This window comes from Mastacembelus armatus, chromosome 8 (genome assembly GCF_900324485.2).
Source record: "Mastacembelus armatus chromosome 8, fMasArm1.2, whole genome shotgun sequence".
Classification (NCBI taxonomy): Eukaryota; Metazoa; Chordata; class Actinopteri; order Synbranchiformes; family Mastacembelidae; genus Mastacembelus; species Mastacembelus armatus.
In genome coordinates, this window is record NC_046640.1 from 20632239 (window position 1) to 20651936 (window position 19698).

At 43.2% G+C, this 19698-nt stretch overlaps 3 protein-coding genes across 4 annotated transcripts; 1 reads left to right on the top strand and 2 right to left on the bottom strand.

The window, feature by feature from the left end:
• Positions 1-301: 301 nt before the first annotated feature.
• Positions 302-6650, bottom strand: LOC113141228 (titin-like). The gene is made up of 11 exons (XM_026325506.2): positions 6569-6650; positions 6008-6094; positions 4334-5056; positions 4040-4180; positions 3818-3964; positions 3593-3694; positions 2375-2518; positions 2196-2273; positions 1986-2025; positions 1732-1786; positions 302-1552 (listed from the first exon to the last, which is right to left on the bottom strand). Exons 2-11 carry the CDS (start codon positions 6026-6028, stop codon positions 808-810), a joined length of 2196 nt encoding a protein of 731 aa, XP_026181291.1. The 5' UTR covers positions 6029-6094; positions 6569-6650; the 3' UTR covers positions 302-807.
• Positions 6651-9345: 2695 nt separating this feature from the next.
• Positions 9346-13392, top strand: napsa (napsin A aspartic peptidase). The gene is made up of 9 exons (XM_026324716.2): positions 9346-9543; positions 9807-9960; positions 10489-10612; positions 11016-11134; positions 11262-11461; positions 11589-11711; positions 11984-12128; positions 12225-12323; positions 12510-13392. The coding sequence occupies exons 1-9, from the start codon at positions 9476-9478 to the stop codon at positions 12675-12677; spliced, it is 1200 nt and encodes a 399-aa protein (XP_026180501.1). The 5' UTR covers positions 9346-9475; the 3' UTR covers positions 12678-13392.
• Positions 13253-17891, bottom strand: mief1 (mitochondrial elongation factor 1). Of its 2 annotated transcripts, none has more exons than XM_026324714.2 (5): positions 17753-17891; positions 17410-17563; positions 17126-17306; positions 16416-16687; positions 13253-16304 (listed from the first exon to the last, which is right to left on the bottom strand). In XM_026324714.2, the coding sequence occupies exons 2-5, from the start codon at positions 17554-17556 to the stop codon at positions 15471-15473; spliced, it is 1434 nt and encodes a 477-aa protein (XP_026180499.1). In that variant the 5' UTR covers positions 17557-17563; positions 17753-17891; the 3' UTR covers positions 13253-15470. The 2 variants fall into 2 exon arrangements, with proteins under 2 accessions (XP_026180499.1, XP_026180500.1); XM_026324715.2 differs by having other exon boundaries at positions 17410-17586; positions 17753-17851.
• Positions 17892-19698: the final 1807 nt, after the last annotated feature.

Genomic DNA, 19698 nt, shown 5'->3' on the forward strand with positions numbered 1-19698 from the left:
AAGTAATCCCTGGTAGCCCGTTAAACTTTAACACAGTGTTGTTTATTAATACAGGATTTATTATTTTTTATTATGAGAGTTATTGGTTTTATTGATGACAATTACAATTGTTAATCTAACTACAATCTTGAATGACCTTTAAATACTGGCTTTAGTAAATCAAACAACTGTTAAAATGTTATTTAATGTATAAGTGACACATAAGTACTTTAATAACTGTATAAATTAAACTTTAAAAAAAGATATTTCTCTCTTTTACACAAACACACACAGTCCAGTCATTTTGCATTTGGACCATGACAATTTTTATAACTTTGCCTGCTTATACTGGTACAATGGGGCTGAAATGAAGTCGTCAAGTGTGTTGTTGAAGTGTAGGCTTTCAGCTTTAATTAAAGGGATTTAACAAAAAAAATATTGCAATAACTCTTATACATTAGGGCTCAAAAGAAAATGGACACACTAACATAAAAATATTATTTTCAATAGTCTATTTGGATGCAAATGTTTTGCAGTCAGTGACAGCCTGAAGTTTGAAGCACCAAATCTCCTCCCTTGAGATGGTTTCCAGGCCTGATGTTCTTGATTGTTTGTAATTTTTCATGTTTGTCTTCAGTACCAAAAACACGCTCAGCTGGGTTGGTCAGATGAAATAAAAGTTCCTTAACAGTTTAAGCTGAATTAAAGCTGAAAGACCACAATTCAACAACGTCACGACTGCTCCATTTCAAATGCATTGTGATGGTGTACAGAGGCACAATTACAAAAATATTGGACCTGACTGTACAAACAGACACACATAATAACTCAGTAAAACAATTCCCACATACGATTCAGGCGGTCCAGTTCATCCTGCAGATTTTTAGCCAGCAGGCGAACCCTACCTGAAAACTTGCTTTTTACTGAGTTCCTCAGCTTCAGACCGTCCAGTCCTGTAAAATACTGATCCATTTCGTCAATGAAAGCACAAACCAGTCTCTCAGATGACATCCCCCCTGTGTGTGCAACAGATGTCCTACCATTATCAACCATAATGCTACTAAACACAGACTGTGACAGATGTGCCATCTTCAGTGCGTCCTGCTGGGCCCCTGCCCTCTGTAATCTGGCAATGTCATGCCTTCGCAGCTCATTCATCCCAGAGAGGATATAATCCAGACAATGTTCCAAGTCAGCAACACTTGCCTTGTATTCGTATGCTAGTTTCTCAACTGTTATCCTGTTCACGATCTTCTTCTTGGCCTTGGCAGTGTGGGCGGTCATACCCCCAGCAGAGGCCACCATTCCTGCACCAACCGCCGTAGCAATCAGTGAGGCGCCAAAGGTCATAGGAGCCAAGGCGATGCCCACCACTGCCGTCACCCCGCCCACAGCCCCTGCGGTGCCTCCAGCAATGTCCATGGTCTTGGTCTTCTTCTCTATCTTGTCCAAGCTATCAGAAATGGCATTGAACTCTGTGATGTTGATCCGCAGGCTCTCGGCGCGTTTCAGCATGAGAAGGTTGTAGAGACGCAGGGCCTTGCTCACATTCATGGCTCTCTGATTAAATGATCTGCACAGGGAACGAGACAGGACATGTTGTAAAACTGCAGGTGATCAACAAACCACATGCATATTCTGAACGAATATTTCTTAAAATATACTTCAAACGTATAGAAATATTCTAACACGAATCTAAAATATTCTTCTCAGTTCTCAAGAAAGAATTCATGTTAGTTCCAGTGATGTTACCTGATTTCCTCTTCTATACTGAGGCCATACACTGACGGACTCATGTAATCAGGTCCTGTTGGAATGACAGTTACTGAGGATAGTCACGTTCTTATTCATTGTTACAGATTTATTTATTTATTGCAAATTTCTTTAAAAATTAATTAATAGAAATTATTATGAGACAATAAGTAAATAAATATATGAATCCCACCCACGTTAGTTGCTTCTCCTGTAATGACAATATAAACCTAGAAAATAAAATCTATACTTACTTGACACTTTTTTCAACCATCTCAACATCCCATTGATGTCCTGAGGAAAACAGACCACAGTCCTGTCATTGTGTTTTGGTTTGCAGTTTATAAAAAATGGAAATTGGGCAATAAAAAGACCTAATCCTCTGAAACAACCCTAATCAAAAATAGTACTTAATCAAACTGTGCCAAATGCAGTTTAACTGCAACGAGAGGAGTAAACCTTACATCTGTGGTCTGTTGATATGAAGAGGAGCGGTTGCTGTGGTAGCCTGACCTGGAAGAAGACACTGGCTCCACTTGTGTCTGGTCAATGTTTAATAGAAACAGATAAATAGATGAGAAATAAATGAAAATGTGCTCAGCTTTAATGTGTCTGTCATACAGCGTGTGACGTTCACTCTCACCGTTTTCTTATCCTCTTTCTTATCCTCTTTCTTATCCTCTTCTGCAGGTAGAATTTCCAGGTAGGGATGATCGTCTAGCTCAATGTACTTTGGTTCTACTGATGGCTGTGCTGGTGGGTGGAATGGGGGTGGTGGTGGTATTATCTGTCAGAGACAAAAATATGGAGTTCCCAGCTATCCTCACCCTGCCCACTGCTGATTGGCTGAACACACCTGATGCAGGTATTCAGCAGTGGGTAGTGCAGTGATAGTTGGAAAACAAACAGGAGAGTGGCCCACAAGGAACATGGGCTGCCCAGCCCTGGTCCATGGGATGAGTCCAACTGACTTTGTGGTCTCGAGTGAAAGGTTTATGTCCTCCTCCCTGTTACATTTGGCACCAGTACCAACATTTAAACACCATGTACTGTGGTTTCTGACTAAAAATGGTTTGTGACTCTGTTAAGATGGTGAACAAGGTAAATGTTCTATCAGCTTTATGATATTTAGCTCCACTGGGTCTCAGTGCAACCTCCAAGAGCTGCAAGAGTAAATGTACACTCTTAGTCTTGTGTTAGTCAAAAGTTTGTAAAATCAGCGGTATCACATTTAAAAACCCACGAATACTAACCATAATAATGGGAATGTTGAATATAAATATGTAATTAAGATGCAGGACAGGTCCCAAACATGTTTTTCTTTTTTCTTCTTTTTTTTTTTTTTTTTTTTGGTATTTTTGGACTTTATTTGACGATCAGGAAACACAGGGCGAAAGAAACCTGCAAAAGGAATCAAACTCTGGATGTTGGATGATACCATTAATCAACCAGGGTGCCCTAAGTTCTAAAACATTTGGTTTTTGTTCTGCCAAACTACTAAATAGAAAAGGCCAAATCACTGAAAAGTGTAGAATTGATACTAATCATCTCTGTTTCTCTGTCTGGAGACAGACCAACCCAACAACTGTTCTGATGTCGTTCAAAGAGTTGAATTCATTTGGTGCATTGACGGTGAAGCTGATGTGTTCCTCAGGTACACGTTCTGGGCCCTGCTAAACTCTACAGATCATGCCGACTGAACAGTGTTAAATGTGACTCAAAGTGAGGGTGAAGTCTTTTGTATCTGATCTGATTCATGACAACATAATAAACATGTTTCTGCACCTTCTGTTGTTGTTTTGCCACCTGTATATGCACGCCTCATAACCTGTGGTTGTCAGCTCTGTTGTGGCTCTCATACCTGGGAAGGGGAGGAGTCATACACAGAGGAGGGAATGGAGGACGGAGCTGCTGGTCGAGGTGGAACTGCAGGTTTGTTTGGACTGCCTGGACTGTCTGTGACCTTCGTGAAGCAAAACATGATACATTAACAAGCTTTTATGCATAGAAATGTTTGCCAATCACTTTCAGATGTGTTTCAGTAAACTGAAATGTGAAAATATTGTACTGAAATATTAGACTTCACCTTATCTTCTGCTCCCGGAGTTATTTTGCCAAAATAAATAGGTGGAGGGGGGCGTTCAGGTCGGGGAGGGGGATTCTGTGCTCTATGCGACACATATATACTCTTTGGTGGAGGAGGACGAGCAGGGCGTTCTTTATTTCGGGAAGTCTGGTGAAAAAAAAGGAAGATTAAAATGTGAATATGGGCTTTTTCTAAATTGAATGTTAGAGCTGCTGAACTCACCACCACATTAGGGGTATTAGTCGCTTCGTCTGCAGAGCCACCAGTGTCGTCGTTTATGTTATTGCTTCTGGGTTTTGATTTCATTTTAGACCTGGGACAAGGTATAGGCTTGTCTTGAACCTCTGACTGGCTTCCGTCCAGCTGACAAAAAGACACATGTGAATGTAATAAAATTGTAGTAATGCATTAAAAGTGAAGATATTATCTCACAAACACACCTCAGCTTTAAATGTACCCCAGGCTAATCATAGTAAGTCCACCTGCACTAGGACTTTTTTGGAATTCTGTTTTTACCATGAGTGCATCGATGTCTTCGTAGATTGGTTCTTGGTCTTCATGGCTTTGTTGTGGGACTTCGTGGGTTGGTTGTTCTTTGTGGGTTGGTTCTAGGTCTTTATGAGCTTGTTGGTCTTCATGGGTTGGTTGTAGGTCGTTATGGGTTGGTTGTTGGTCTTTATGAGCTGGTTGTGGGTCTTCATAGGCTGGTTGTTGGTCTTCGTGGGTTGGTTGTAGGTCATAATGGGTTGGTTGGTGGTCTTCGAGTATTGGCTGTAGGTCTTTATGGGCTGGTTGTTGGTCTTTATGAGCAGGTTGTGGGTCTTCGTAGGCTGGTTGTTGGTCTTTGTCAGCTGGTTGAGGGTTTTTGTGGGTTGGTTGGTGGTCTTCGAGTATTGGCTGTAGGTCTTTATGGGATGGTTGTTGGTCTTTATGAGCAGGTTGTGGATCTTCGTAGGCTGGTTGTTGGTCTTTGTGGGTTGGTTGTGGATGTTCGTGGGATAGTTTGGGGTCTTTGTAGACTGGTTTTGAATCTTCATAGACTGGTTGTGGGTCTTTGTTGGTTGGTTGGGGGTATTCATAGACTTGTTTTGGGTCTTCGTAGGCTGGTTTTGGGTCTTCATCGGTTGGTTTTGGGTCTTCATAGGTTGGTTTTGGGTCTTCATAGGCAGGTTCAAGGATTTTGTAGGTGCTGGTGACCATTGAATTCATCATGTAGTTCGTCCTGGAGGTGTTGGGCAGCTAAGACGTTTAACGGTGACAAAATTATCTTTCTAATGTTAGAACATTAAACCCAAACACATGTGACTAAATAATCAGCACAGGAGCAGATGTAACCGTTGTGGACAGATTAGGCACAACACTGACAATGCTGAAATAAAGAAAAACTACATTTTGACTAAGGAAGCATCTTCAAAACAGGGTCCTTTGTGCCTATTTCTGCTGTGTAGGACATCAGGAGTATAATTTTAAAAATACGCAGTCACACCTCAACAAACATGCTGCAGTATATCACACCCTTCAACGAAGATAAACAAGTCAAAAAGAATGTAAGTCATCTTTGTTCTGATGGATTTTTGGCAGACATGCTGGGATCCTCCTGTAATGTGTAATCAAACGATCAGGTACAAATGCTGCGTCTCAAATGAGAAAAGCCTGATTGTAATGCAGCATGAAAACTGAGTGAGAAGCCACATTCTGAACTGAGATCTTGTGGACTTCTGACAGGGAGGCTCACATGCACAGCAAAACCGTATTTACTTCTTAAGTTAAAGGTTTAGGTGTCGGAAACAAAACAGTGTGTGCTGTTGTATTCACATGGTCATACTACTGGTTTGTCCAGTTTGTAGGTGTAGGTGCTCCAGTTTTCTGCTAAAGTTTACACCTTACTGCTTGGGTCGAAATCATACCAGACATATGCATGTCAGAGCTTTAGATAGAATTGTCTAATTGGTAGCAGATGAAATCACGTCAACATAGTAACAAAACCAGGGACATCCTTGTCAATTATATATATCCTAAGGGTCCAGATCCTTTTAAAAATACAGAGAACATATATTTACACACAGTGGAACAAGCTGATTCCTAAAATCTTCAGTTTTTACCAGCCCTCTATATTTCTAGTCTGTTTTATCTTGATTTATTGATTCAGTTTGTTCGAATGTTGGAGGATTCTCCGGTGCGTTTACATACCTGTGAGGCCACAGATGCCATGGATGCCTACTCCTCCTGCTGTTGCTTTCTCTCAGTGTCTTTCCCTGTCATCTAGTCTGAAGACACCTAAAGGTGATTTTCCCAAAGCATAAAAATACAGAAAATATTTCACATTGGTTAAAAGACGTTGAGGTTAGAGCTGCCAGGAAGGAGGCCTAGAGGAAGACCAAAGAGGAGGTTCTTGGATGTAGTGAAGGAGGATACAGAGGATAGGGTTAAATGGAGGCAGATGATTCGCTGTGGCGACCCCTGAAGGGAGCAGCCGAAAGGAACAGAAGAAGAAGAAAGAAGAAGCAAAAATACAGAAAACTTTCTGAGGTTGGTTTGGTTCTTTTTTCGCAAAAATTTAAAATTAGCATTGAAAGACAAGATAAACACGTCATTCAGACTTCTAAATGCACTTTGCGTATTTATAAGTTATGAGGACATTCATGCCCTGGGCACTCATTCTAACCTTAGCCATCACCACCACATGCCAAACAACAACCTCAACACTAAAGCAACTCTGAGCTTTTCCAAAAACACAGTTTAATGCTTTACCTTTGGAGTAACAGCTTCTGCAAAGCGGAGTCTGATTGATGATTATGAAGGTGAGGGTGTGTGTCAGTTTGTTGTGAGCATGTCAGTCTGTGTTTTAGAGTGTTTTCTATGTCAGAGGTGTTTCCTCAAACCCGTTCAACAGGCCAAGTGGGTGCATACTTTGTAATTTTGTCTGTAACTGCTTTTGTGCTTTGTCAGGAAGGGCAGCTCACTGGATCATCTTGATTTTTAGTTTTTACTTATTGAGATTAAGTAATAAAACTGCATGTTACTAATGAGGCTTGAGAAAGTAACTCTAGCCCACGTCTGATCTTTGCTTAGCTTAGACTAAAAACAGGGGAAAGAGCTAGGCCAGCCATGTTCAATGATAACAAAACTTACTAAAAAATATCTTATATGATTTATGATGAGATAAGATAAGAAAACCTTTATTTGTCCCAAAATGCGGAAATTGCCTTGTTGAAACAGCAAAGTACACAGCAGAGTGCCAGAAGTAGCAAAGATGTGAGATAAATAAATTCATATTAATAAAATACTTAGTGGAATAAAACTATAAAGCTACAAAAACTATAAGTGTGTACTATAAGTGCCTATGGGTGTGTAAAGTATATGGACATATATGGATAAATAAATAAATACCAGGTAAAGTGACTACAGTATATTGCACTGATGGTGATTCACCTTATAATACAGTACTGGACATGATTAAAGCAGATGGATGACAAATGTACAGTGTTAGTCATGTTCATTGTAGAGTCTGACAGCAGCAGGAGGGAAAGACCTGTGGAATCTTTCCTTCCCTCAGCAAGGGTGGATCAGTCTGTCACTGAAGCTGCTCTCCAGGGCAGGCAGGGCGTCCTGCAGGGGGTGAGACTCATGGTCCAGCACAAATGTTAGTTTAGCCAGGACCCTTCTGTCCCCCCACCTCCCTCACTGAGTCCAGGGGACAGCCCAGGACAGAGCTGGACCTCTTGATGACCTTGTCCAGCTTCGTCCTCTACCTCTCTGTGATGCTTCTGCTCCAGCAGACCACACCGTACAGGATGGCTAGTGCCACCACAGAGTCATAGAAGGTCCTCAGGAGTGCCCCCTTCACCCCAAAAGATCGTAGTCTCCTCAGGAGGTGAAGTCGACTCTGGCCCTTCCTGTACAGTGCATCTGTGTTATGAGTCTAGTCCTCAGGTGAACACCCATGTATTTATAAGACTCCACTATCTCAATGTCCATTTTCTGGATGTTCACTGGCGAGTAGAAAGTAGACCAGGATCTCCAGAAGTCCACCACCATCTCCTCGGTCTTCCCCGTCTTGATGAGGAGGTGGTTCTGCTGGCACCAGTCCATGAAGTCCTGCGTCAATCCTCTGTACTCCGTGTCGTCGTGAGTGATGAGCCCGACAATCGCAGAGTCAATGGATAACTTCTACAGAACACAGCCATCCATGTTGTGTCTGGAGTCTGCAGTGTAGAGGGTGAAGAGGAAGGGGGCCAGGACGGTCCCCTGGGGAGCCCACTCTGCAGGTCAGGATGTCAGACACACAGTCCTACACAAGGTAGTCCAGGATCCTCTCCGCTAGGTCAAAGTCCAAACCAGCCATCTCCAGTTTGTCCCTCAGAAGCACCGGCTGTATGGTGTTGAACACGCTGGAGAAGTGAAAGAACACAGTTCTCACAGCCCTGCTGGGGTTCTCCGGGTGAGCCAGAGCATGGTAAAGCAGAAAGATGACATGCTCCACTCCGATGCCGGGCCGGTAGGTGAACTGCAGCAGGTCCATCGCTAAGTTCGCCATGAAGCATAGATGGCCCAGGACCAGTCTCTCCGGTGTCTTCATCAGATGAGACGTGAAAGACACTGACCTGAAGCTGTTGAGGTCTTTAGTGTGCGGTTTCTTGGGCACTGGTATCACACAGGAAGTCTTCCAGAGCTGTGGTACCACCCTCAGCTTGAGGCTCAGATTGAAGACACGCTCCATAACTCCCCACAGTTTGTCTGTGCCGGACTTAAGGAGCCTAGATCTCATCTGGTCCAGCTGGGGCATGTTGTGACAAGAAATAATCCAGCTGGATTAATTCAATGAGATAATATGTTATTTAAAACCTTTTAGGGCTTCTAGAGATAAGGTTCTTCTTCTTTGCTTTAATAGCAGACTACAAACCCAATTTAAGGTGCATGGTGCCACCTACTGTACCAGAGGGTGTAACAACAGTACTGGTCAAGGGTCAAGGATTAATGGAGACATATAAAATAGGTGTCAGTCTTTTCATTTAAATCTCAGAATATGATCAAATCATGTTAAAATGGCACAGGGATGAGAATAACCAGATTATGTTCATTTTCTTTTCTTAGAATTAAGATTGATCCCTGTCCAGAGACACTAAATCCTATATTTCCCATAATGCAACGCAGCAGCATCTTTCCTTAGACCTTCTCTGGCGGCTAAAACTTAACATCCTAACTTTATAGTGTAGGGTCCAAGACTTCGGTGGATTTTGTGTTTAAAAGCCATGCACGGTCTAATAAATATGCACGAATGGCATTATGGGAAGTGTAGGATCCAATGTTTCTGAAGCGTAACATGGAAACATGTTTATAATCTGCACAGTGTAATTGCCCAAACTGGGTCAGGGCGTGATAAGACGCGCTCTGTCGTTCATTTCCACGTCCCGTTACATCTCGTGACCCTTCACAGACTCAGTGCGCCGGTGTGCGATGCAGGATGACGGACAGGTTCCTCCACCAATGAGAACACACCGTCGATTAGTTTCGTCCAATCACAGACCCGTGCGGGGCGAGACCCGAATAAATGCGGACATCGCCGAAGCGTTTTCACTTCTGTTTCTGCGTCCGTTAAATTAGTTTGTGGATCAGAAACTAAAGTAAATTGTTTCGTTTTTTTTAGCCTGAGCAGAAATGACACGACTGGAGATGTTTTATCTGATCGCGGCGCTGCTGGCCACACAAAGCGTCGCCGTAATAAGGTAAATACCGTTTCTCAGCTGATGTTTTTAACCCCCTGTTCTCTTCACTGCGTGGATCATTAACCCATGTGTTTTAATGTCCTAAGTATTTACCGACAGCACGGACACGGTTTCATTTAAATTTACATGCAGAAGAAAATCTGGATGCGGAAGCAGACTTTTCCTGTGCACGACGCGCCTGTTTGTGCCCGAGATATAATAATAATAATAGTAATAATGATAATAATAATAATAACTGATAATTCAACATGCTGCCGTTCCAGAGTCCCCCTTTATAAAACCAGAAGCATACGACGCCTGATGAGCGACAATGGGTTGACTCTGAAGGAGCTCCGGGCTTTGGCGATCAGTACTGGATCAGGACGAGACTCTCCCTCCTCCTCTTTGCCTGTGGAGCCGCTCACCAACTTCATGGATGTATGGACACCTACACAACACTAACCCTAAAAGTTAAAACCCACACCCACAGGCTCATAGTGAGTGGCTCCCTGTGGGTGCAGTTTTACTGGAGGGAGCTTCTTTCTGCTCCATCACACAAATGCACCTGTGCACCTCGATCCAGGCGTTAGGAGCCTCGAACAGGCTGTGGCTCAGTTGGGTTGCAAAAGCATAAGCTTGATAAACAGGAACTGAAGTTATTGTCAGAGCATTGTATGCTGGGTGGATATCAGGTTGACATAGCCTTTTAGTGGCGGAGCAGTGTGGAAAACAGTTACAGTAATTATTTATCAGGATATGCTCTATGCAAACACACTAACAGCAGATACATCCTTTGTGTGCTAGTTTGCTGCCCTGCTATTGTACTGGCACAATGTGAAGACGCACCTAAATGTTTCTGGTTCCGCCTGTACATTCCTGCATAAGCTCAGACAAACACCTGCCTATATTTTATGATTAACGTGCTGCACGTGTACGGGGACGCTTCAGCGTGTTGTGTCTCCTCAGGCTCAGTACTACGGGCGGATCAGCATTGGCACCCCTCCACAGAACTTCACTGTGCTGTTTGACACGGGCTCCTCCAACCTCTGGGTCCCCTCCATTCACTGCTCCTTCCTCGACATCGCCTGCTGTGAGTCCTTCCACCTGTTCACAGCAGCCACATAAATATCATGCTCCCTGTTATTCTCTGTTATTTCCCCTAAGGTTTGCACACAGAATACTTGCTGTGATCTGTTGACTCTGACCGACGGTTTCTATAAACCATTCAGTAAAGCCTAACCACAGGAATGTGTGAAGCACTTCTGCAATGAGGTCATGACTTTTTAAAGGAGAACAGAAGTTCATAAGGGAACAGCTACTAACATGAATGTTCTATGTGAAATGATGTAAAACCAAACCGTGCCTGACGTGTGTTTTAAAATCTTTTAGTACATTGGGTCAACCAGGGGTGGCCCATCAGGGACTGGCTGCCCCTCTGGTTCTGTTTCAAATGGTTAATGACTCAGTTTGAACTGGTTGTCTTCTCTCATTAGGGTTTCATCATCGATACAACTCGAAGAAATCCAGCACTTATGTTGAGAATGGCACAAAGTTCTCCATCGCGTACGGCAGAGGCAGCCTGTCTGGCTTCATCAGCGGGGACACGGTCTCGGTGAGTCTGAGGATCGTTCCCCTGCTCCCTCACAAAGCTCTTTAACTGCATTCCTCACATTTAGTGGTCACACCATTCCTATGATTTCATGAAAGCCTTAGTCTGCTCCTGTTCCCTCTGCTCTCAGATTGCAGGTCTGTCAGTTCCTGGGCAGCAGTTTGCTGAAGCAGTGAAGCAGCCTGGCATCGCGTTTGCTTTTGCATGGTTCGACGGGGTCCTGGGCATGGCCTACCCGTCAATATCGGTAGATAAAGTCACCCCGGTGTTTGACACCATCATGGCTGCTAAGCTGCTGCCCCAGAACATCTTCTCTTTCTACATTAGCAGGTTTGGTATCTGATAACTAACTGGAATATAAGTCTACTCAGCCACCTGGGGGGTGTTGTCTTAGAGTTTTCCCAAAACTGAAGTGACACAGTGAGTTACTGTCTGCTTCTGTCCACCGGTTTGTCAGGAACCCAAAAGCAGCAGTAGGAGGAGAGCTGGTTCTGGGTGGGACAGACCCCCAGTACTACACTGGAGACATGCACTACGTTAATGTCACACGTAAGGCCTACTGGCAGATCAAGATGGACGGGTGAGAAACAACTTTCTCTTGCTTCATTGCTTCAAACTGAGAACTGGAATAGTGCAGTTTGGGTCACCGCACTCCCTGTTCCCTATTTTGATTATGGGCATATTTCAGTTTCCACTTCTCTACAATACAAGATCTCTACTATACTTTTATACATTTATAGAGCCAAGACTGTTGCTTTGTTTTGGGAGCAATGTTTCTGTGTAGAAACTGAACTGATGCCTACTCTCTGTCTCTGCCCCGCCTGGCTGCTCCTTCTCTGACCTGCCCTGCAGAGTTGATGTTGGCAACCAGCTGACACTTTGCAAAGCCGGTTGCCAGGCCATTGTCGACACGGGAACATCCCTAATCGTAGGCCCTCGGGAGGAAGTCAGGGCGCTGCAGAAAGCCATCGGAGCTCTGCCCCTGCTGATGGGAGAGGTAGAGATGACTCATTATACAGTGTACAAAGCCTCTGATTGTCTCTCTGGTGTTGAGAGATAATTTCAGCACATTCTTTTCTCCTCGCCCTCTTAGTACATGATTGACTGTAAGAAGATTCCATCTCTCCCCGTCATCTCCTTCAGCATTGGAGGGAAGATGTTGAACCTGACCGGGGAGGACTATGTCCTGAAGGTAGATGCGCTAATATCAGACATCATGTCGGAAATATAATGCACACACAGTTAATTAGAAATTCAACATGACTAGCCTTAGTGTTAGCAGCTTACTAACCAACCGTGTCGCAGACTTTATCTTGAAATTCTCTATTTACCATCTCTGCTCTTGCTGAAAATGAGAGTCTTTGTCTTTATGTTGCAGGAGTCTCAAATGGGTCTATCACTCTGTCTGTCGGGGTTCATGGCCCTCGATATCCCGCCTCCTGCTGGACCGCTGTGGATCCTGGGAGATGTATTCATTGGGAAGTTTTACACTGTGTTCGACAGGAATGCGGATCGTGTTGGGTTTGCCCCTGCCAAGTCCTTATAAAACACTGGGAAATAAGCCGCACTCTCATTTCCATTGGCACGTTTTTTTTAAACATAGTTTTATTTGCAGCATTTAGATTTATGTTATGGCTGCATTTGACTGCAGAGCCTGGCTTCCTGAGGTTGAGGTTTCCAGTAACGCAGTGTGGCTGCTGCATTAATTACATTTCCACAGTTAGTATGGAGTGCACATGTTGTGCTACTGAACAGATGGGCTTTTTCATTGTGTGCCTGTATTGTATGTCTGTGAAGCTGCGTATGAGTTTTGAGCTTTAACATGTATATCTTTGATATGGCAGATTTCTGCATTTTGTTTTAATTTTTGTTATTTAGATGTTTTGAGGGAACAACCCAAGGTTTTGAATGTGATTTTGTTTTATTCCAACCAAAGTTCAAGTCACCAATTGTAATATTACATTTCAAAATGTACTTTTTGTACTAATGGTATTTTAAATACATATTACTGAAAAGAACTTTACAGTAAATCTGTAATTATCTTTTTGATAGACAAACCTGTGATATTGTAGATTGTGTCATTTGTAGCAAAACTGAGTCAGCAAAGAAAGACACAAAGACCAACTGTGGATTCATTTTATAGCAGTATAACCAGAACAAAGCACTTAATGAAGCACAAGTAACTTACATGTCGGATTGAATCAATGCAAATAAATATTCAGCTCTTAGTTACAAATGTACAATAAATACAAAAATATTCACCTGTTTCTCCATGAGCTGGATGATTGTTTTAATTGATGCACAATGGAATTATAAACAAATTACTCCATATTGTACAATATACAAACAGTGGGTTGGGGATTTAGGGGACACTTGCTCCATGTCACTGCATTTATTTCATTCTAAGGCTAAAAGTGAGAACAAAAAGCAGCCTTGTGATTATTTCGAACATTTGAACACTAAATTCCACTTCACAGTCTTGGCAGCTATTGTTGTAGTTACTCCAACTACCATCCTCCTGCATCACTATGACAGTGACCAGACACAGGAAGTGGAATTAGGCAGCTTAAGCTGATCAAGCTCCACAGCGTACCAGGCTAATCTAACACCAGAAACCTGCTGCTTATGTAACTCAGGACCTATGAGTAGATCTCCCTGGATGAGATGGTATTCTCCAGAGATTAGCACCTGTAAGCTACTAATATACATATAGACAGATCAACCCACAGCTGCTCAGTGCTGTGTGTTGTTGGTGCAGTGTAATGCCACCAATGACAAATAGCAGCACTTGCTCTTTTGATCTGTGTGATTTGGCTTTGTACTGAACTAACTCATGCCTGGAGACCTGCTCGGCCCCTCTCAACTAATTAAGAATATAAATATGCACAGGTGTGCACACAAACACCAACACGAGACTACTACAAGGTAACAGACTCCATGCTCTTACTGAAATCAGGAGAGGAGCTGAAGTTAATACTGATACCAGGTAAATAATTAAAACCTTCTGCAGATTATTACCAACCATGTTCACAGCAGTATGTTATTGGTCATGGGTTCCACAAACTGCAGACAGACAAAGTTAGTCCCTGCTACAAAGACGCAGACCCAGAGGACCGAAGGAAGTCAGTACCACCTGTAGTGAGAAGAGTCTATATTTAAAAGGTAATGATCTCGACTGAAAAGGACGTGAAGTGGAATTTGAATTAAAGCAAAAACCATTAGACAGCAGCATTTTTGCTGCAACACTCGAACAACTTTGCTGCAAGTTTACTACAGAACACTTATAATAAAATAAGCTGTGAGGTCGTAGGAAATAATTTGGTAATCAGATATGTGCATTGAAACAGGCTTACCACTGGTGAAGAAAACTTTTTCATAACATCCAACAAAGAGCAGCTCTGTATTAGACAGTCACATGGAAACACCATCTGTTCACAGCAAAACTGTATGATAAAACAACGCTGAGATTTTGTTCAAATTTTGTGAATCAAATGCATGTTTTCATAAACGGTAGTTCATACGATACATAAGTAGAAGGAGTCAACATATAAGTCAGTGAGTATTCAGCCGTGTGGTTAGGAACCTAACACATGCAAACGGCAGACATTCCAAACGCAACCTAACGTTTGTGATTTACATAACTTTGGAAACATGTAAAACATCCTGAACTCAGCCACTGTATTAATGAAGTTTTCCCAGAAGCCTGAGCAAAACTCTTTTTACGTGTGGTAACAAAAAGGGGCATGAAAAGAACATCTGCTCCCTTTAACTGAAGATGGTCAAGTCATTCAGGCTGATCAAAAATTTATTAGCTTGTTACTTAGCATACACACAAATCAACATTACAACCCAACCCCTAACACTGGTCCATACTGTAGCCCAGGTATGGATCTTCACAGCATCAGACATGACTGCATTCCTACAACTCTCAATCGGTTAAAAAAGAGCCCACATATAACATTGTCCATGGTCATACAGGTCAACCAACACAGAGTTCAGCCCCTCCATCCAACTGTATTGAGTCCTAACAGGTCTACCCTTAACTTCATTAATACAATGGCTTCAGTGAGAGCCATGAACTCCAATGACTCTTTGATCTGAGACTAAAATCATTTGGATCATCAGACGGTTTTCTTGAATAATTGTTGCCGTTTGTGCCACATTTTCCCACAGATGTTTGTACAGAGGCTTTAGAAACTAAGAGACTATGTGTCTGAGAGAAGATTATTCCATGCAGATGTTTTTTCCCCAGGAACATCGTTATGGCTTGAGGTCACCTCTGCCCACAGAAGCATTGGTTGACACATTATTGCCACCTTTCTGTGCAGTGACGAGCCTGTCAGGGATGAGGTTCCGTGGCAGTTCTCAGCAGCCCCTCAGGATCTGACAGGGCACAGTAGAGGGTATACCCCAACTCATCCACTTCCTGTTCAGTCAGCTCACAGAATAAGTTCACTTTAGGACTGAGGGCACAGGGCAGCCTCCCAGCCTCTAGGTGTCCCACCAGTGCTCGTAGCAGCTGAAGGAAGCGGTCGGCCAGTGCTTCCTGGGTCCAGTCCCCTTCTTTTTCACTCAGCAACAAGATGGCGTTGGTGAGCTGGCTGGAATTGAGCCGGTTGAGGGCAGGGTTGAGCTTACACATTGCTTTCGCCACCTTCAGGCAATTGCATCTGCAGCCACCATCCTCCTGGTCCAGAGCTCTGAGCCGAGCCGTCTCTGCTACACGGAAGCTCTGCCGCCACAGGTTTTCATGGCGCTCTGCAGCAAGCCGATGTGGTTTAGCAATCAGTGAGGTTCCATCCTCCATTACCAGCAGTGGCAGGAAGTCCACGTAGAGCTTCCTGTCTGTCTCATACTGCACCTCCAGGGTCAGGGTTTCTGAGGGAACGACAGGACGGATGACATAGTCTAGGACACTCCCTATAGCTGGCCAGTTGATAGAGCCAGCCACAAGCTTGTCAAAGACTTCAAGGACAGATTTAGGGGAGAGGTAACCTCCAACCATGCAGCGATCCCAGTAGCTGCTGTTCCGTGGGAAATACTCCAGGTTTTCCCTGCGGACAAGCCAGAATCCCGGGACATTCATGATGGTGTCCTCTCCAGGGATGGAGGACCACAGGTTCTTCTCCAAGATAAGAGGCACCATAAGCTGAGCATGGTCTGCTGTGACCACCTAGGAGATGGAGGGATGCAAAGTACTTATTTTAAAATCAAATCAATATGTTTGAAGAAGCTAAAACTAAAGCTCTGTCTAAAAGTAGGACCAAATGTGTGGGCCTCTTACCTGCAGGTCATCATACAGACTACCACTCAGGTACATCTCTCTGAGCGGCATGTCAGGAAGTTTGGCGTGAAGAAACACTCTGAGCTCAGCACAGATGTCCAGCGCCGCCCTCCTGGCCATAGCCTGCTCCTCAGCGGGGATGTTCACATTATTCCGGTAGAACTCCCACAGATGTTCCTGAAGAGACAGACGCATCCGGGCCCGCAGCATGTTCGACTGAGCAATACCACTGCCTCCAACAGCAGCTCGACCCACAACCCTCCGCAGACAGTCTGTGGAGATTAGAAGCAACTGAAAGTTACAGGATGCAGTTGTTCAAACTGGTGTTACACACATTTTAAAATTCAAAACTAAATCTACAACAGAGGTTAAGGGGGTTGAAGGTTTCCTGAAGGCACTATGTGCAGCAGTGACTTCAAAACACAAAACTACAAAAAAAAAAAAAAAAACTAAAAAGACCAAATTAATGGGCTTCTACAGAATCAGAGGGATTATTTAATCTGCATCATAACAAACTAGTATAGCACAGCTGAGTACAGCACTAGGGCAAACACCCACTGTAAAGGAAGAGCAACAATCCTCCAAACAGGCTGTCTGTCAACAGATTAAAGAAATGATGGACTGAAGATCTAAAACACAGAACTGGCTTGTCAGTACTGTTTGATTTGAATCAGCGACAGGACAAATCTTAAAGACACTGTTCTCCTCACCTGGTTCATAAGCATGTGAGGACGTGGGCAGAGACTGTAGTGACCTGCTAACTGTGGACTTCATGTCATGGTTCAGTACCCGCGGTGATGAACCCATCCAGGCAGGTTCCTCCCAGCTTCTCTTTCCTGTCTGCTCCATCTTGGTGGGACTGGTGGGGGCACTTATGGCACGGTCATACATCTGTACAACAAACAGGTGTAGGTAGAGATGTCTGTGTTTTTTTCACCCATCTATCATAAATAAGCACAGAAGGGGAGCAAATGGTAACAGATACATTTCTTACTCTTTTGACAGCCAGTGTGGCAATGCCAAGCATGGCAGCTCCTCCCACCCCCAGCACAAGCTTAGCATTGGAAAGCATGAAGTCAATGGCCGTGCCAATCCCATTGTCATCTTTCTTCCCTTTACGGTCTCCATTCACTCCTGCCATCCTGCCGCTGAAAACAGGAGAAGTGAAAAACTGTAAGACAGAAAAGGACACAGAGGAAGAATTGTCTTTGTCCTGCTGCTAAGCTCAGAGGCTGTAACAGTTTGGTATAAAGGAAAATAAACATATAACAATTGTGACCACAGAATGTTTTAGCTTTAAAAATATTCAACAGAAGAATCATCATTTATCAACCCACCTGGGCGACACACCAGCTGTTGACCTTTAACCCACCTCCAGATGACCTGTGACCCCCTTCCCCCTACATAAGCCCACCCAATTGGCTGTTGAGGAAGAACTGCCCCCTCTTCAGTGCGTCCTCCTTATCTTCAGGTACGGTCAGCTCCTGGCAGCGGCGAAACTCACGTGCTACAGCACGACGGTAGTAATTGCGGTCAGTGTACTGAAGGTGACGCCCTGCACGGAGCAGCGCCCTGTACAGGTCCAGCACGGCACTGCGAGACCAGCCGCCCATTAGGGACCACACATGAAGAGGGGACACCCTGGCACCTGGGCAAAGGAAAGCACAAGTCATGGGAGAAAGGGACTGAGGTTAAATGACAGTGAAGTTGCTTTAGTGTGGAAATGAGCAATCATAGGGTGACTCAGCACCCATACCTGACTGGTACGCTCATATGCACGTCCAAGAGGCTGCTGACCTCTCCTCCTCTTAGTCTTAGCTAATAATAACCCTGATCTGGATCCTGACAGCTACTTAGTATTTAATGATGGAATAAACTATATTCACCCTCCAGTTGACTCATGAGAAATGCAACAACACCACTTACAGACAGACACTGTATTCATCCCCCATGGGGGAAATTCAGATTGTCCTGCAGCTCTTATATTTAACATAGAAATTTCACTATAAAATATAAATTTGTTATTGTTATATATATTAATATAAACTTATGTATATCTGATTAGTCTCTTTGTTGAAAAACTTGACATTAGATTATATTGTCATTTAAGAGCAGATCATCTTTACAGCATAAAGTCAGAAGGACACGTCCATTTACTAGTTTTTCTCTCTGGCTGTTGTGCAGTGAAGCTGCAGTGTCAGCTCGTGTGGACCTAAACGGCGGCTAGCATTAGTTAGCCATCATGCACATTTGGCCAACACCATCGTGGCCCACTGTCTCCCTGATTTGTGGCCATTGCCCTTCGGGAATCGACAACATTAACACAGTAAGGAGCCGAGATTGACCTGGTTTCCAGAAAATGGCCTCATCAACGGAAAGTCACACTTCTCTTGACTAGCTTGTTAGCTCAGAGGCTAACTAGCTGCTAGGCTAGGCGACGCTGACCTTACCTTTAGCTAAACTTATTGACAAAAACATTAGTATATAAACGCAATGAAAGCAACAACACACGCACACACAGTAAAGACCTAAACAAACATACGTTTCAGGAACTTGAGGAAGTTGTCTTTCCTCAGACAGAGGCAGGACTCTGATCAAATCGAGGGTCAGATAAAACCGTGTCAACCGGAAACACATAGCCTAATATCACATTCTACATCCGGGTTATTATCGCTTCGCCATAATCATTCGTTATAAAATAGTAATTAATTTGTTAAAACTGTTTTAATTTAAAGTAATTTAATACGAATTGTATATTTGTCACGTCTGATTAGGTTTACATAACGTATTTAGGAATTTTACCATTGACTTTATTGATTTTGTTCTGCATGTACTGTCAATTTGTATGTATTTAGAATTATAAAATGAGACCATGTACAGAGATAAATAAATTATATCTCTGAATAATATGACAGTTTTAAAAATGATAATGTTGGGTTTGTTTTAGATTAGCCTACTTGAAGTCTTTATAATGAATCTATTGGCTTTAGTACAGAAACTCCTTTACTCATCAGGCAGTACTGCAGTAGGCCTATTATAATTATGATGTCAGTAAAGGAACTGAAAAAAAGTCAAGACTAATTGTGATAATGTCAATTAATTATTCTGAAAACCACAGACACCTAAATCAGGATTTGCACCTGTGTGGGGAAATCTGTGTATGACTTCATCACTGGAAAATGGACTCAGACACTATATTTCTATTGAAATTACATGCGAAATGTGTTCCTAGTACTGTGAGTGCAGCTAATTTAATAGATCAGATCAGAGTACTTTCAGTATG

Excerpts from the sequence above, each read along its gene's own strand:
- LOC113141228 (XM_026325506.2), bottom strand. The coding sequence starts at position 6,028 with ATGGCATCTGTGGCCTCACAG. Across the intron at positions 5,057-6,007 it reads TGGCATCTGTGGCCTCACAG|CTGCCCAACACCTCCAGGAC; the intron begins GTATGTAAACGC and ends TAAACGTCTTAG. Across the intron at positions 3,695-3,817 it reads CTCCGGGAGCAGAAGATAAG|GTCACAGACAGTCCAGGCAG; the intron begins GTGAAGTCTAAT and ends TGCTTCACGAAG.
- mief1 (XM_026324714.2), bottom strand. The coding sequence starts at position 17,556 with ATGGCAGGAGTGAATGGAGACCGTAAAGGGAAGAAAGATGACAATGGG. Across the intron at positions 17,307-17,409 it reads CCACACTGGCTGTCAAAAGA|ATGTATGACCGTGCCATAAG; the intron begins GTAAGAAATGTA and ends TTTGTTGTACAG. Across the intron at positions 16,305-16,415 it reads GTCTGTATGATGACCTGCAG|GTGGTCACAGCAGACCATGC; the intron begins GTAAGAGGCCCA and ends TCCATCTCCTAG.
- napsa (XM_026324716.2), top strand. The coding sequence starts at position 9,476 with ATGACACGACTGGAGATGTTTTATCTGATCGCGGCGCTGCTGGCCACA. Across the intron at positions 11,712-11,983 it reads TGGCAGATCAAGATGGACGG|AGTTGATGTTGGCAACCAGC; the intron begins GTGAGAAACAAC and ends CCTGCCCTGCAG. Across the intron at positions 12,324-12,509 it reads GGGAGGACTATGTCCTGAAG|GAGTCTCAAATGGGTCTATC; the intron begins GTAGATGCGCTA and ends TTTATGTTGCAG.